This window comes from Erpetoichthys calabaricus, chromosome 2 (assembly GCF_900747795.2).
Source record: "Erpetoichthys calabaricus chromosome 2, fErpCal1.3, whole genome shotgun sequence".
In the NCBI taxonomy this organism is placed as follows: domain Eukaryota; kingdom Metazoa; phylum Chordata; class Cladistia; order Polypteriformes; family Polypteridae; genus Erpetoichthys; species Erpetoichthys calabaricus.
Window position 1 is genome coordinate 218,565,397 of NC_041395.2, and position 16,576 is coordinate 218,581,972.

Genomic DNA, 16,576 nt, shown 5'->3' on the forward strand with positions numbered 1-16,576 from the left:
TATATATATATATATATATATATATATATATATATATATATATATATATATAAAGCATCTGTAGCCCTAGTACTGACCATTGTGGAACAGCACTCGTAAAGTCAGCCAATTACTAGAAAATAAACATGAAAGACAACCTAAGGAGATACTTTATTCATTCCATGTACTCTCTTACCCAATTTTGGGTGGTAGATACCTCAGCAGGAACCAAACAACACATCTACTGTGAGGGAGCACTGTACCACCATTCCATTCCTTAGAAGATAATAAAATATAAAAATTAACTTGAATTACATGTAATTATAGTTGGATACAGGTGTTCACTTGCACACATGTGATTTTATTTTTTCAAGACATCAGCAAGTGAATTCCGAGCAAGTGAAATAGAGAAGGACACAGACCATGTAAAAGTGTAGTGTGCTGCTCACAAACATGGGCAGTGGGAATTGGAAGGCACAACAGCGGGAGTTATTGAATGTCCGTGAGAGGTCAAAAAAAGACAGGTGGACAATGTCCATCACTCAGGCGCATCAGCCCAGTTTGCTGAAAGCCCTGATAAAAATAGCTCAAAACGACATAGTATATTTTGGGAGATCTGGATCTCTGCAGTTAGACAAAAGAGCTTAAAAGGTGGTCTCACGGCTGTCAGAGTGGCTATTTTATTAGCATGGTGGGCTTACCTCCAGCCAACTGGTTGATCTCCAACCCCAAACTAAAGTGAGATTTATAGTACAGTCCAAGGGTCTACAGTATGCAGAGTAAAGTGCACCCTGACCAGGGTGCATATGTCGGAGACCCCATCTATGCAGGTAACCAGCTTCTCATTTTTTATCTGCAAACTGACAAATACATAGAAACGACAGTCGAGTTAGCAGATCTCTTTCTGCAGGCGTGCTGTCCTTCCCATTCAGTGCCCTGGAATCCCCATGCGGAGCTGATGCTTTAGATTGCTGTGTTTAAATCGGCACCTGCCTCTGTGAGTTAGGAGACGCCAGATGGGCTCAGTGCAGCTGCTCTGCATTTGTGCTGGTGACTGAATGTGCATGCTATAGTGTCTGTTTTATTTGTGTGTCTCGAAGTCGATAGCCGGGGATGGGGACATGAAAGGCAGCACTGTTTTGAGGGCTTGTAAAGCTGTTTAGCTAAAGTTCAAATGTGCCCTATAAAGTTATCTTAGAATATGATTATGTTAGTTCTGTTACATGTATGTGAGCTAGAGAGAAGACATGGCATATTAACTGCATCAGCATATTTTTATTGTGGTGCTGTATGTTAGCATAGGTACCTTCAAAATGATACCTGTGAGATGCATGGAAGAACATCTTCTTGACAGTACTCCTTGCTCAGTAAAGGGGGATAAAAGTCACTTACTACTGGTGCGAATAAATGCACCAAAACCCAGAAAGCTTTCCATCTGTATCTTAGAGGATTTTACCAACATGACCAATCGCATGGAATGAAGTCAAAGGAATGGTTATCACAACAGACTGTTGTGTCATGTAGGTCATGTCCGTGTGTACTCCATGATTTGCTGGCTACTTTTTGGGCATATATTGTTTATATGATAGTTTAGGTTGTTTTGAGGGGTGGCATTGGTTAGATGCTGGGTTCAAATGTCAGTCTGGTATCTGTCTATATGAGATTTGCATGTTTTCATTTGCATTTGTCCTGCATGGAGAATTAGATTTTTTTAAGTTTTAGATAATATGCCACTTTCCTGCTGAGTTACTGACAGTGGGATAAGATTCTTCTAAATCCTCAAGATATGTAAAAGGGGGTAAGTAATTTAGTGTAGTGTGGCATATCATTAGCATTAAAGGCTTAGAAATAATTGTTATCTAACGATATCTTACAAATATGCAAAATTTTTCTGCAAAATGGTCAGAAGTGTAGTTATAATCCCAAAACATATGGCCTACTGAGGCCAGTGCTCGATGACATCTTTTGAAGTTAAGATTCTGTCATTGGAAGTTTTTAGATTGTTTTAATCTTGAAAGATGCGTACGATGTGAACATTCAAGATGAACTGGTTCATGCTTTGTGCAGACTGAATTTCATTCTTTGGTCTGAAGTGTTAATTGAGAGGGCTCTTTATCATCATTGCTAGGATTATTTAAGGATTCATACTGTGAAATTCTTGATAAAGCCTATAAATACTGCTGATATGCTCCTCATTAATTGCTAAGATATAGTATATTCAGTTTGGAAGTTGGCCGGATTCTTTTCGACAAAGTTTCTAACTTGTATATAAAAAATGAGTGTGAAAGGAAGTCAATGTTTAAGGCATAGTTGATCAAAGGATACATACACATTATCACTATTAAGGTCTATAAATTGTCTAGATACTTGACAACTTCCGTGACTTATAGGCTGCATAAAGTAAAGACTAAAATCTGTGAATGTATGATTATCGTTCAGAGATTCCCATCTATAGTTTCATATTATAAGTAGGTGATTTAAATTTAACTTATGTAATATGATGGAATGCTGGGAGAATTAATATTGTACAAATGAGTATCCTAGTAAAGCTCATATTTATTTTTCATAGTATCGGTCTATCTCTCTCTCTCTTATACATATACTGTATACCAGTAACTGCGCACTGCACGATATCATACAGTGAATACACTTGACTTGAGCATTCCTAGTTTTCATCCTCTTTCTCTGTACGTTTAGCATTCGTTTGCTCAGAAGTAGATGTGCTTGCTGCTTCCTGAGCAGCTCCTTGTTTCTCCACCCTAGCAGCCCACTTCTTCTCTTCTTTCGTTGGCATCTTTTCGTGTTAAAACTGATTAAGTCAGTGTTTGTGTTGCAATTACTTAGTATGTTTGCTTTAATTTTTTACTTAAGCTGGCACTTACAGTAAGTCTTCAATCTGCCTCAAGAATTTAATTTATGATTTAAGATATGAAGAGGCAGGGGAAGTGATGGCGAAGGTGGTAGGGATGAGTATGGCACCTGTACGCATGCACCACACGGCCACCCTGCTCGCCACTGCCAAGAGTTGATTTTACAATAAAATAAAATTAAATAAAAATAAAAAGAGGAATAACCTTGGAGGTCAATCACCACTCTGAAATGGATAGTAGACGCTGCACAGTATATGTGTACCAAATTTCAGGTCAAACGGTTTGTGAGCTACAGGTGTTTTAAAATCCTGGACAGACAAATGAACAGCCACGGTAGCGTATAATATATAAAGATATTTCTATATATATATAAAATCCTAAGCCTAAAAGTGCAATGATTTTATGTGACGTTTTTATGTCACTTTTTTGTCACACTTTAAATCAGGCTTATTTTAAAACCTACATATATATGTTTGGTATCATTCTTTTCAGAATTTATTGAACTTTAATGTGATGTTGTTAGATTTTCAGATTCTTATTCCGTTTTTAAATTATAAACTAAAAAATATCAAGAACTCACGTCCTGGGAGAGGAAACTTTGTGCCAAGAGATCTAACCACAAAAAAAAAACACAAAGTGTAGGACAGCTGCTGTACAGGCCTTTAAATGTTCGAAGCGCAGCAGGAGATGCAGAGCACATGGCATGGCAGCAGCAGCAAGCCAGCAGCTGATCAAGCAAAGAGGAGGAAAAAAAAAACTGTATTTGTTTCCCATTTTATCACCGTTTAAGAGGGGGTTTCAGAGGAGTGACCACATCTCCTTGGGGTACATTCAGCCCCCCTCTTCACAACATGAGTGGCAGAGACGCGAATTGGCTTGCCCGAAGCACAGGCCCTTGGCAAGTGAAGCAGGCAGGGGGGAAACCCCCTGGTATACATATAGACCTGCGAGACGAAAGAGACCTGCCACGGTGCGTCTCACCAGAACATAGAACGAGAGTCTTGCAAGACACACCCTACTTACAAGCAATATATAAAAAAAAAAAAAAAATCAGTAGTGTAAAGGCAGTCACGCAGCACACACAGCTCCAGGGCTCTCAGTGCATATAAAGTGTATAAGGTCAATACGGTAGAAATGAATAGGGTAGAAATGAAACGTCGAAAGCGCGGAGAACAGAGACCCAAAAGCGATGGAGAGAAAAAAATGCTAAAAAGAAAAACAATAATCTAGGTGCAAATTTAGAAAATAAGGCACGTGATGATCAGCCCGGAACAAGTGAAATGGAACAAAAAGCACGTCCAATCGGGTGCGGAGAAAAGAGACTCAAATGCGTAGGACAGAAAAAAGAGCAAAAAAGAATAATCGAGGTGCAAATTCAGAAAATAAGGAAAGTAATTATCAGCCCGGAACAAGTGGAATTGAAAAAAAGCACGTCCAATCCGGCTCAGAATTAAAAGACAATGAGTAAAAGAAAGTGGAACTTCATAAAGACGTTTACAATCGTTGACACATGCAGAGCAGGTTAGAGACTATGAAACCAGGGAAATTAGAAAGGCTCAAAAAAAAATGGCACTACGTATACACATGTGGAGAAAGCTGCGACAGCAGCTACCCCAACCGAACGCGAGCAGCGTTATACATCCTGCTAGAAAGAATTCAGCCACGCCCGTGGCCAGAAATAAAAGACAGGTATTGCTTTAACAACGTCACGCGAGACCAGGCAGTGAGCCATCATTTAAAACAAGTCAACATACCTCTAAGCTTGCAGTTGTTGGATTGCTTTTGGCAGGCAAGCATCATGTGCTACAAGCTCTTAAAACAACGACATGCGACAGGCAGAAGAGGCAGCTAGCAAGCAGCAAAAAGACAGTAAATGATGCAAAGGCATATCCTTAGCGTTCGTTCAGCCGCAACACCCATCACAACACAAGCAGTATTATACGTCTGGGAAGAAAGAGATGTAACCTCGCGTGAGGCAGGAAATAAAGAAACAAGTATTGTTTTTACAAAAGTTTTTAAAGTAAAAGTGAAAATAATGCATATGTAACAATTCACAAGAAAATAACAATCTCTTTAAATTGTAGATTGCCTGCCTAAGGTAAAGTCATCCCTGATAAATGGGGACGTGGGAATGAGGGGTCCTTTCATCGGATTAGCGCTATTTCAGATGTTGAATGGCAAAATGGGGGAGGCAGTTTGATGAATAAAGTCTCCAGGACTTAAAACAAATCCAAATCATATTATGTGATATCATCTAATGTGAAATTCTACTCCGTACTTCTAGAATTTATGTTTTTATTTTTATACTGTATTATTGAGGATTTATTCTGTTCAATGTATTGTACTGTACGGCTCAGAATTAAAAGACAATGAGTAAAATGACAAAGTAGAACTTCATAGAGATGTTCACAAATGTTGGCGCTAAACACATGCAGAGCAGGTTAGAGACTATGAAACCAGGGAAATTAGAAAGGCTCAAAATAAAAAAAACCAAAACGGAGCTATACACATGTGGAGAAAGTTAAAGGATATGAAAGTAGGAAAATTACAAAATATAAAAAAAGAAAGTAAAGATCTCAGTGGCGCAAACAAACAAACTGCCTCATTTAACTATGCACCAGTCTAACTTTGGTTTTGCACAATAATTACTACACTATTGCACCTTAACACTTAATTCTACTTTATTCACATAATTTTACTTATTTATTATGTTCAATCTATGACTTTTTGTTAATTTAATTGATATTCTTCTAACTTTGCATAGTTTTTGATAAGCGGATCAGGAGGCATTTCACTGCATGTTGTCCTGTATAACTATGCATGTGACAAATAAAGACTCTTGAGAATTTCAAAAACGGAGTTAACCACACATGCATTTATTGGTTACTTTGTTAGTGTATATATATTTATCTGTCTGCTTATTTAAAAAGCTACATTTACCCCAGGAGTCAAAAACGTTCTGTCTAGCCCTTGTACAAAAAAACTAGACAAAAGTTGGGGTATCACCTTGGTAACCCCATGTACTTTTGAAACTGTGAGAGGAAAATAGCACAACTTTACAGACAGGAGTCCAATGCAGAACTCTACTTACTTTTTTACTTTGTAAAAAAAAATTATTAACTGCTGATGATGTAGATCGTTTTTGTCTGTGCTGAAATTCCAAACAGAGAAACCTATCCTGACCTCATTAAAAAGATTCAGCATATTGGGACTCGCAAGATTACAAATATTGTTTTTACAGAAGTTCTGAAATAACAGTGAAACTAATGAAATAGCAACAATTCAAAGAAAAAAAAATCTTAAAAGTGTGTATCCAGAAAACCAAACACGGGGGTTGGCGAGCAAAGCCCCCTAGTATATATATATAAAATTAACAAACCCTTCTTTAAAAGTTATATTCAATTGATAATCTTACCGTGCCTGACGTGATTCTGAAACGAGAATTCACATCTGGGGACAACTTGTTAAAAAGTAAATAGCGAGGAAATCCTATTCTGCAAAGACTACACCCACAGGGCTTCTTCCTAAAACATCTGCCCCCAATTTCTCCTGTCTGTGTGTTTTAAAATGATGCTTCAGGAAGAGAGCAAAAGAAACTGAATAAAGACAACACTGAGAGAAAATAAAAAAGCAAAAATTGCTGTTATCCATCCAGGAGTTCAGCAGCACAAGGTAACTGAAGATTAATAATTAATTGCACATTGTAGTGAGCATTGGGACAGTGGAGACAAGACACACACACACACCCATATATGTAGACCACCGCAGCTACTGGGCTCCACAGGTTTAAGAAGTGTCTCAGTCTGCTTCAAAATCTTTCTGTCATTTTAACTATTGCATCACTATATGTCATAACAACAGTAAATAGAGTTTAGAGAAGCATTGTGATCTATGGATATGCAACCTGTTAAAACACTGCGTCTATTGTGTCATGGCATGTTTGCATTTCCAGTTAGACGGTAATGTTAAATTTCTTTAGTTAATCATTTAGATGTGCAGTCAGAAGGTGGATGTTATGCAGCCTCATCTGTGCATCTACTGGTGTTGTTAGGAAGATTTGTTGATTCTGGTGTTTTGAGTTCTGAAATCTGCATCTCCTGTGGTTCTTTGTTATCAGCTCTCTTAACAGCAGTCCTTTTGAAGGAATGTGACACACCACTTATTTCAAATGCATATCTTGCAGTTCTTAATTTCAGGGATATAAAGTAGCTGCCAATTCTTTCAAGTTTACATTGACTTCTACACTATTATTATAATACTGAACAACAGAGAGCACACACAGCACCTCCAACAGTATATCACTCATGTTTACTATTTGTCCATTGATGCTGTCAAATGCCAATGCATAATTTAATGCTACAGAAAGTGTTTCCCTTGCATCAGGCTGTTTATTTTTAAAACATGTTATGTTTATATTTAACATATGCAATGTGCTCTTTGCACACGTGACACACCTTCATTTGCCTTTATTAAGGAGACTTTTCGACTGTAGGCAGTTTATTATAATAAGAAACTTGCTCTCTGTCAGACCACTTTAATGAGGGCACCTCTGATCTTTACAGTTCCAATTCACTGCCCCTACTTTACAAGGCATTGGGTTGGTTTAGACATGCGACACTCAGTGAGCCGTTTTCACCCAGTTTTAAGAAAAATTTACTCGTAGTTGACTCCAGGCGTATACTGTATATTATGGCTTCAGAGAGACTATTCAATGACAAATGTGCTCACGTGAAACACAAAACAGCCATGTATAAAAAAGATGACACTGAAAACTATAAGCCAGAGGCATTATGTAGCTTCCAGTTTTCCTACAGGGTTGTGAAAATTTGAACTTTAAGACTTTGGAAGGAACATTCTGAGACTCCATCTACATTGTGATCCGCACTGTGCACCATTGCATCCATGTGCAATGCTTGATTAGATGTGGGTTTAACCCAGCTCTTAAAAAAAACATTTTGGAGCAATAAAGGCAAATTTCATGTTTTCCTGTGTAAACATGACTAAATAAAGAAACCTAAACCTAAACCTAAACTGTTACTGAATTGTAGACACAGAGTAATTCTGTTCTTGAAATGTTTTTAAGCCCCCTAATATTATTAATATAAGGTGTCCATAAAATAAAATTAATTAAAAATGTTTTGTTTTTTTACATGAAGATAAAAAGAAACATTAAAATTTCTCTTCAATAATGCTACACAGCATGTGTGACTGGAATAATTACAAAGTTTTCAAGGCATGCTGTGATATAAACTAACGCTTACATGAAACCATTCAGCTTGTTCACTGAGGAAGCAGATCAGATTATAGTACAACTTTCTTGAAATAGCAGCATCTGAAATTTGATCTAAGAACAAACACTGTTAGTGGGAGGAAACCAGAGCACCCACAGACAGCCCATGTAGATGCTGTATGTCCTAGTGTGTGTTCAGTTGTGGGTGTGAGATGGACTGCCCTGTCCTGGGATTGTGCTTGCCTTGTGCCCACTGCTTGCTAGGATAGACTCGAGCTTCCCTGTGACTCTGCCCTGGATAAGTGGGTTAGGAAGATGGACTGATGGTTCAGATTACTAAAGAAATCACTAAATGCAAAATTATTATTAACTAGAGGAAGTTAGACACAACAAAGGAGGAAGTGATGAATATGCAGGAAATGCTGAAGGTTGGGAGAGGTAACATCAGTTTCTGTATGATTTGCACAACCTGCAGAAAATCAAAGCCCTGTAGACATTATGTTCATGCATAAAGTTAATATTCACTAGTATTTAGCCAGTTCACCATGCAGCCCTATACAAAACAAAAACTGTCTAAATCTGAAAAGTTAATTTGTGAAGTGACAAAGCTGGTCCAAATCTGGTATCAGATCATAGTTACGTAACTTTCCCCCATCTGCTATGAGGCCAAAAGCTTTAACTGAAGAAGTTATATGAACAAAGGTTCTTGGCAAAGAAAATAAACACTAATCCTTTACGACAATTATGAGCTACCACCAAACATTTTTTGACCCCAAGTTCAGGGTTTTAGCATTGCACACAAAGCAGGAACGAACTCTGCCCATTCATTACAAGATACATTGGCAAACATACCCACACTCACCTTACACTGGACCAATTCAGAATCTCCAATTAGTGGGATGCAAGAGAAAAATCTACAAAGGCAAAGGGAAAGCATGCAAGATCTTTACAGACAATTAGAGTCCAACCTCATCTCATATAGCTGGAGTATCTATCTATCTATCTATCTATCTATCTATCTATCTATCTATCTATCTATCTATCTATCTATCTATCTATCTATCTATCTATCTATCCCAATGTTATATTATGTGTGGACTCATGACCCATATGTGTGAATATGGGACTGTGCCCTGTGTTGGACTGGTATTCCTTCCAGGGTTGGTACCTCCTTTGTGCCTGATGTGGTTGTGGATGAAATGGTTTTAAAAACTGTATGGATGCATTATTACTTTTTATTTAGCGAATTCCTTTATCCAAAGCAACCTAACAAAGTCATAATCTGATGCCACCCTATTCGAAGCTTCTTTGTCCTTTTTACTAACAATGTCCTGAAAGTTCACTCCTTTGCTCTTGCATGCCTTTTAATCCCCCATTTTTATATACCCCCAAATACTATACTGTGTGAGCCAGGTTTTTAAATATTTTGATTCTATATGATGTCTATTCCATTGCTCAGTCACCTATTCATTGGTTTGTGAATGGTAATAGACTTGAGTCACGTTATGTATTCCCTGGTGAATCCTTATGGCCCAATTTTAGTAAATTTTCTATCTTGTGCAGACTAATTGCTTATTGTGCTTTGTTTCATAACTAAATGTTGTATTATTTTATTTTCCCAGAACTTCACCGCAGTGAAAGTGTGCAGGAGAAGCAGGTGAAGGAAGCTCGTACCAAGTGCCGGACTATTGCCTCCTTGCTGACAGATGCTCCAAACCCCCATTCAAAAGGGGTGTTGATGTTTAAAAAGAGGCGGCAGCGTGCTAAGAAGTATACCCTTATCAGCTACGGAAGTGTTGAAGAGGGAGGAGAAGAGGAAGAAGAGGAGGAGGACGGAGTTTTCCCAACTAGTGAGTCTGAGTTTGATGAGGACGGATTTGCTGCTGTTTCTGATTCGGCTTGGGACAGTGACTATCTGGATATCCTTGAACGGAAAACGCCGACCAGCCAACTCCAGGAGGCTAACACCCCTGATTCTGCAGCGAGTCAGGGATTGTTAGACACATCCGGTAAGGGGGTCCAGCTGTTTGAACAACAACGGAAGCGAGTTGTGGAGCACACAACACCTATGGCTCATCAAGCAGGACCAGCCATAACCCCACCTAGCAAGGATGCAGTTGATCAGATTGCTGCATCACAACTCCCTTCACAGGCTCCTTCTTTTGATAGTCTGAGTCAGGTGCCTACATCTTGTCTCCCAGTATCTCTGACGTCAAGTCAACTTCCTACACCAGAGCCACCACTAGAACAGACAACTCCACCCAGATCAAACATTACACAAAGCTCAGTCCTAAACAGAACTGCTCGACCTTTTACTCCTGGGTTTGTAAGTACACGGGCTAGCACTGCCCCCGTGGTCTTTCAGCCAAATTTTGGTAGGAAAACACCTACTCACCACCTGTACAGTGATTCTCCAAAGCCAGTGCCACCACCATTCTCACCACCACCAGGAGAAAACAAGCCCACAATTACCACATCTTCTCTTTATATACCCCCCAGACAGGCTTCAGTATTTCAGACCCCACCTAACCACCCTGCTGCTCCCATACAGACTCCAGCTCCTCCCTTCTCTCCTCCCCCAGTGACCACTCCCACTTTCAGTTCACACCTTCCTGGAAGTCCTAAAAGAGGGCAAGCTGTAACACCCAGTAGCCCTGGTTCAATTTCTAGCACCTCCAAAGTATACTCTCAGTCTCAATCCTCTGAGGCTCTTTCTTCACGGGAGCAGAGAATCTCTGTTCCAGCATCCCGGACAGGGATCCTACAGGAAGCTCGGCGTCGGAGCACAAAGAAAATGATGTTTAAACCTTCAGAAGAAAAGAAAGTTAACTCGCCAAACCCAGAACTCCTTTCACTAGTGCAGAACCTGGATGAGAAACCCAAAGGAGCAATAGAGGGTGGTTTTGAGTCTGGCCCAGAAGAAGATCTCCTCAACCTAGGAGCAGAGGCTTGTAACTTTATGCAAGCCCAAAAATACAAAACACCTCCCCCTGTTGCTCCAAAACCCCACACACACCTCCCAGAGAACCCACAGTTAGGAGGTAAAGGAGCAGAACTGTTTGCCAGACGGCAGAGTCGAATGGATCGATTTGTCGTGGCCGGTGTTCCACAGCCACAACTAGGCATGCTTGGAAGACCTCGTACTCCTTCTCCTACTCCCTCACTCCCTGCAAGCTGGAAATACTCACCAAATATCCGTGCCCCTCCTCCAATAGGTTACAACCCTCTGCTTTCCCCGTCCTGTCCCCCAGTAGCTCAACGTGGTAGCAAAGCAGGAATTGCCAGCAAGTCTGCCACTTGGGGTGGTAGGAGACCAGCAGGCCAGAAAGATGGAATCAAGGTAATTGATTTTATGAGACGACAGCCCTACCAGCTCAACCCAGCCATGTTTAGTTATGGTGGTGGCAGCTCTCCTTCACGTGAATCTCAGCACCAGTCTAGGCAAGTCCAGGGCACTACGTTACAGGCACCAAGACAAGTTCCAGTCAAGGCTGCCCGTGTTTATGAAATACGCCGCTTTTCTACTCCTACACCCATGTCAGCTCCCACTACACTTTCACCAACTGTCATTGCCCCACGCTCTGCAACCACACTAGGTGAGCCTCTCTGGAATTCAGAAATCTGTCCTTCATCTCCACCACCAGTAAGTCCGCAACCCCTCCCTGTTTTTCATTCGCCAACTCCTGCTGCAAACCCAGTTTCAGCTAAGACAAAGCCAATAGTGCCCTCAGCGGAGGATCCTCCTTATGCCTCTGTCCATGTTGTGACCCCAATTCCACCTCCAGTGACAAGGTCAGCTTCATCTTCTTCTGGTGGATCCCTGGCTCCAAGACCTCGTTTTCATGCTGGTAAAGTTGGGATTCAACCTAACGTGTGGAGGCCAGGCTCTAGGCATCTCTAATTAGTGCACAAAGCAGAAGCCAGGCCCAGTGAACCAGTAAGGATGTTCCAATTTCAATGAACTAAAACTGGCAGTAGGTTAAGTGACACAGTTCAAGAAAAACAGATGACAATGAAAACTGGAGCCTTTTCTGTAAAGTGTCAGAGAAGGAATCGCAGGTTGAATAAAGGATGGAAAGAAAAATGTAAAAGATTAGAAAATTTTAAAAACTACAATAACAAAAACAAAAACCTATCCAGTAATGAGAAGCATCCATACTTCAGGAAGATAAAAATTGGTCAAAAATGTGTTGATCATACTGGATATAATACTGTACCATGAGAAAGCAATAGTTATCCGGACATGAAGGACTGAAAAGCTACAAATTCTGAGATAATGGGGCTACTGATCTGACAGCTGGACTAAATTAGGACAAGGTGACGTATAACAACAATTATAGTTAACATGTACTTCATATAAGCCAGCTAACATTGCTGAGTTGCAAAGAAAACTGCTGAGTTTAGGCTAAAAATAACCACATCTGTTCAATAAGGTGCAACGCACCCCCACCCCCCCATCCTTAACCAAAGCCCCAGTCCTCTGATTCAGAGAGGAATGATATATTCTTGTGCCCTTATGCTTTTTATTGAAGAGCTCTAATATCTCAGGTGTCACTGCAATATTAAAACCTCAAGAAATTTACTGTTAGAAATAAAGGGATGGCAGGAATTTATTGTGATATTTTGACTTCAGGAGACAACAAAGCCCTACGGGATGGCCTTATATAAGAGAGAAATAAAAGGAAGGCCTTTTAAAAATCTACAAATAAATTCCAGTTAGCTTCTGTATTCCTTTCATCAAAGCAGCAGCATTTGACATGCTCCTTTCTGAGGTCTGCATTTAGCTCATTCACTCATTGAGGTCCACTGTCTCTCCTGTTGTCGAATGTTTTACAAACCATATTTCACCTGAGGCTGGAATTTGGCTCACTCTGCTCACATGGCCAGTTTCCAGCTGATCACATATTTCTTGAGGGAAACAGTTAACAAAGTTACACCATATTTAGGTCAGTAACAGTTTGAGTCTCCTACTTTGTTGTGTGATAGCTCAACAAGAACACAACCAGCTAATTGGAATAATTCCTGAGTTATTACCTTTAATAATGAATCGGTTTATGACAAATGTTAGTTAAGAGTGTTCTGTAGCAAGCAGCACTTCTACAAAGTTTATATTTATTGGCCTCCATTGTCTGTGAAGATCAACAATTTTGTGTTGTTCTTCCACAACCCATAGCTTATTAACAATGGCGCAGTGTCTGTTTGGCTGTATATATAAAATGATGATAAGGATCTGGAATGTGACGTAGTTTTCAGATGAGTGTGGAATTATATGATCATTTGCTTAAAGAAAAGTGTATGTACTGCTTCTTATGAGTGATTTAGAATGCAGGAATGAAGCATAATTCAAATTAGATGTTATCTGTATGTTAATCAGAAGGTCTACTATTAAAACTGCTGCCATTATGGGAGGGGAGGGGGGATGTTCCACTTTTTCAGGATGACATGGAAGCTGAAGGTTGGGCTCAATGGAGGTTTTCACAAGTAAATGGGTGTAAATGTATGTTAGGGATTCTTACCAGCATCAGTTACACCCATGATTGCATTTGAATGGAAATACTTGCCTACTACCGTTCCATGAAAAAGTATTCAACTCTTTTTGTATTATCTAAACTTTTAAATAGTTTTAAATTTGAAAAGTTCATCCAAAGAGTAATAAAAGGTTAGAGGAACTGGACTGAACATGAAACCCAAATTTTTGACTATTATTTCTCGGCGTGGTGCTACAATAGTCAGGGCTGCTACCTGACACCTCTAGGCTATGAATCGAGGCCGTGTCACTGTGCGGAGTCTGCATGCTTTTCTCACGCCTGCATTGGTTTTACTGCCAGGTTTTATGGTTTTCTTCCTACTTTCAATTGACGTGCCTGTTTTGCAATTCCAAACACTAAGCTTCTTCTTTCTCCATCCATTTATAGACATGTTGTATATTTAGGTTCATTTTCTTGCATGATGGCTCATTTATAGTTCAGCTTGAGGTAATGGACAGAAGGTCTGAAATTCTCTGCAAAGTGGATTCATTTGTTTGCCCAGCGCGGCCAGTAATCCACTTCCCCACAACACTAGCTTGGTAGACATAGCATCAGAAGTCTTGAGGATCATCCAGTTAGTTTTTGACTATCCTAGGATGAGCACTACTGATTTCTTCTGGGCATTTTTTTCTACTTTCCAACTCGATGATGGTGGATTCCTGATCAATAATTTTAGCGAGAGCATAACAAACTGAAAGATGCCTAGAAGTTGTTGTTGGATTCCTAGTGACACCCTGGATGATTTTTTTTACTAAATTACAGTGAGAGTTTTAGCTGGACAAACACGTTTATGAAAACTCTACTCGTCTAAATTTAAATAACTGATATGATGAAGCTAGAAATTTAGAAATGGTTTTAAGTTAATAATCAGACCAATAAGAAGCAATGCTTTTTTTCTAGACATTTAGTTTAAGTGAGCCTTGTAATTGTGTGTCTATTTAATCATGCATCAACGCCTCTAGTTCTGCATGAGATTTGAGTTGAATTGACTAGGGAGGAAATTTATTTTTTACAAACTTCAGGTAACTTTGTAATAAATAAACATATATGAACATGTGGATGTATTTAATATTGGGTTAAATCAGACATTTTTAATCTATTATTGGGATTCAGAAAATGACCTGACAACATTTGATGTTAGTAAAATACAAAGATACAAAAGATCTTAAAGGGGCAAATACTTTTTCATGGAGATTTAAGTCCAGATTGAGTGTGTTAGGAGTTAAGATTAAGGAAGCAGAATGTTGACTGATTGTCCTCAAGGTCAAGAAAAACATCGAACATCCGCAGGATTATGTGAAAGCTGCTGACTTCTTCTCTGTTCTGTTTTGTCTGACTCTTCACTGATCTTGCCACTGAAAGGAATCCAAAAATAAGTGTTTTTTAAATTTTTGTACTTATTAATGCTTGGCTGACGCCGTTATCCAATATTTGAGAGATACAATTGGTTACATTTCTTTCCTTTTCCCAATCGAAGCACAGGCAGATGAAGTGACCTGTGAAGTGATGGTCACACAAGCAGGTCTAATGTAGTTTAATAAAAGAGAAGAATAGAGTGGTCGATACCTACCTTCTAGTTCAAAATAAGCCCAAGCTTTTGCTATGGTTCTAATCTCGGAACATTTGCTGTCAAGTTAGTTTTTAATTTTTGTGATCAGTTTTTCATTTACTTGTTGTAATTTCAGAATTTGAAGAAATGCTTTAAGTGCACTCCATAGGTAATATGATTAGTTTGTCAGAGATGAATATGATTCTGTGTAGCATAAAAATTTATTATTGAAATACTTTTAATTATGCATCAGTTTAGTAAGTGGAGAAGCAAACAGATTCATATGCTGGGGAAAGTAGAGGATTTACACGTCACTTATGTGCTAAGCAGTAAAACATTGAAAATGGTAGTAAAATGATGTTCAACAAAAGGCGAACAACTTAATAATAGTGTGAACGAGTGAAATTATAATTTAAGGGTGCTGAAACAGGGCAGAATATAAATGTAATAACAAAGAGCAGTGAGGTGGCGCATTGGTCAGTGCCCATAATTCAAAGCCCCATGGACATTGACTTGATTTCTGCTCCAGTGACCTTGCCCATGGGATTCTGCATGTTCTCCCATGTTCTCATGGTGCTGTCTGCCTAAAGATGTTGTGATAAGTTTTTCCAGCCCCTCTGTGAGCAAGTGTTGGTGTGACTGATGATGGACTGGTAGGATTTTATAGGATGTTCTTGATGCTGTTGGGATAGCACCTGGCATGGCTGCTAGAGTTGCCAACAGGCTCCAGTTTTTTGTTTTTTTTGCACAAGTTACTTGGAATAGGATTGCGTTATGTTACGTTACACAAGTATGTCTCACTTCTATCTCACATGTCCTGAGATCTAACTTAAATTCACATACTACTAACTCTCTTTTTGTATGGAAGATTATTTGGGTCAAATATTATCCACTGTGTTAACTATGTTGAAGTGGAAGTGAGCTATATAATTTTTCCATGGTTTTATTGTGTCATAATTAAAAGCTTATCAGCCAAATGTTTGATTGCTCTCCACTACGGCACACAATGTTCATGTCAGTTTACAATGCAATACAAAAGTGCATTGCATTTTAGTTCATGTTCATAGATCGCGTACCATAACTGAAAGGAAAGCAGACACATTGCGTTTCACTTAGCGGCAGCTCTGTGTGTATTGCATTTCGATTTAAGACCACCCTTTAATTAATCGTGCCAAAACTAAAAGCAACCAAATGACCAATCAGCATCAAGGGGCGTCAACAGTTGGTGAAAGGGGCATTCCAATCACGAGTGTGTCGTACTCATGTTGCATTCCATTTACCTTGCAAGTCGAATGTTGGAGCTAGGAATGACGTCACACCAGAGTTGACCGAGTTTCAGTAAACGATTCAGAAAACCAATATGGAGGCATCCAGGAAAACCAGTGTAAGGCTTGTCTCATTGGAATAGATAGCAGTTGAT

At 39.3% G+C, this 16,576-nt stretch overlaps 1 protein-coding gene across 1 annotated transcript in view; it reads left to right on the forward strand.

Moving 5' to 3' along the window:
* Positions 1-12,141, forward strand: part of synpo2la (synaptopodin 2-like a) — a 65,687-nt gene extending 53,546 nt beyond the window's left edge. The window contains exon 4 of the mRNA XM_028795165.2: positions 9,702-12,141. Within this exon, the coding sequence (XP_028650998.1) occupies positions 9,702-11,980 (2,279 nt within the window). The 3' untranslated portion in view covers positions 11,981-12,141. The remainder of the gene's footprint in view (positions 1-9,701) is intronic.
* Positions 12,142-16,576: the final 4,435 nt, after the last annotated feature.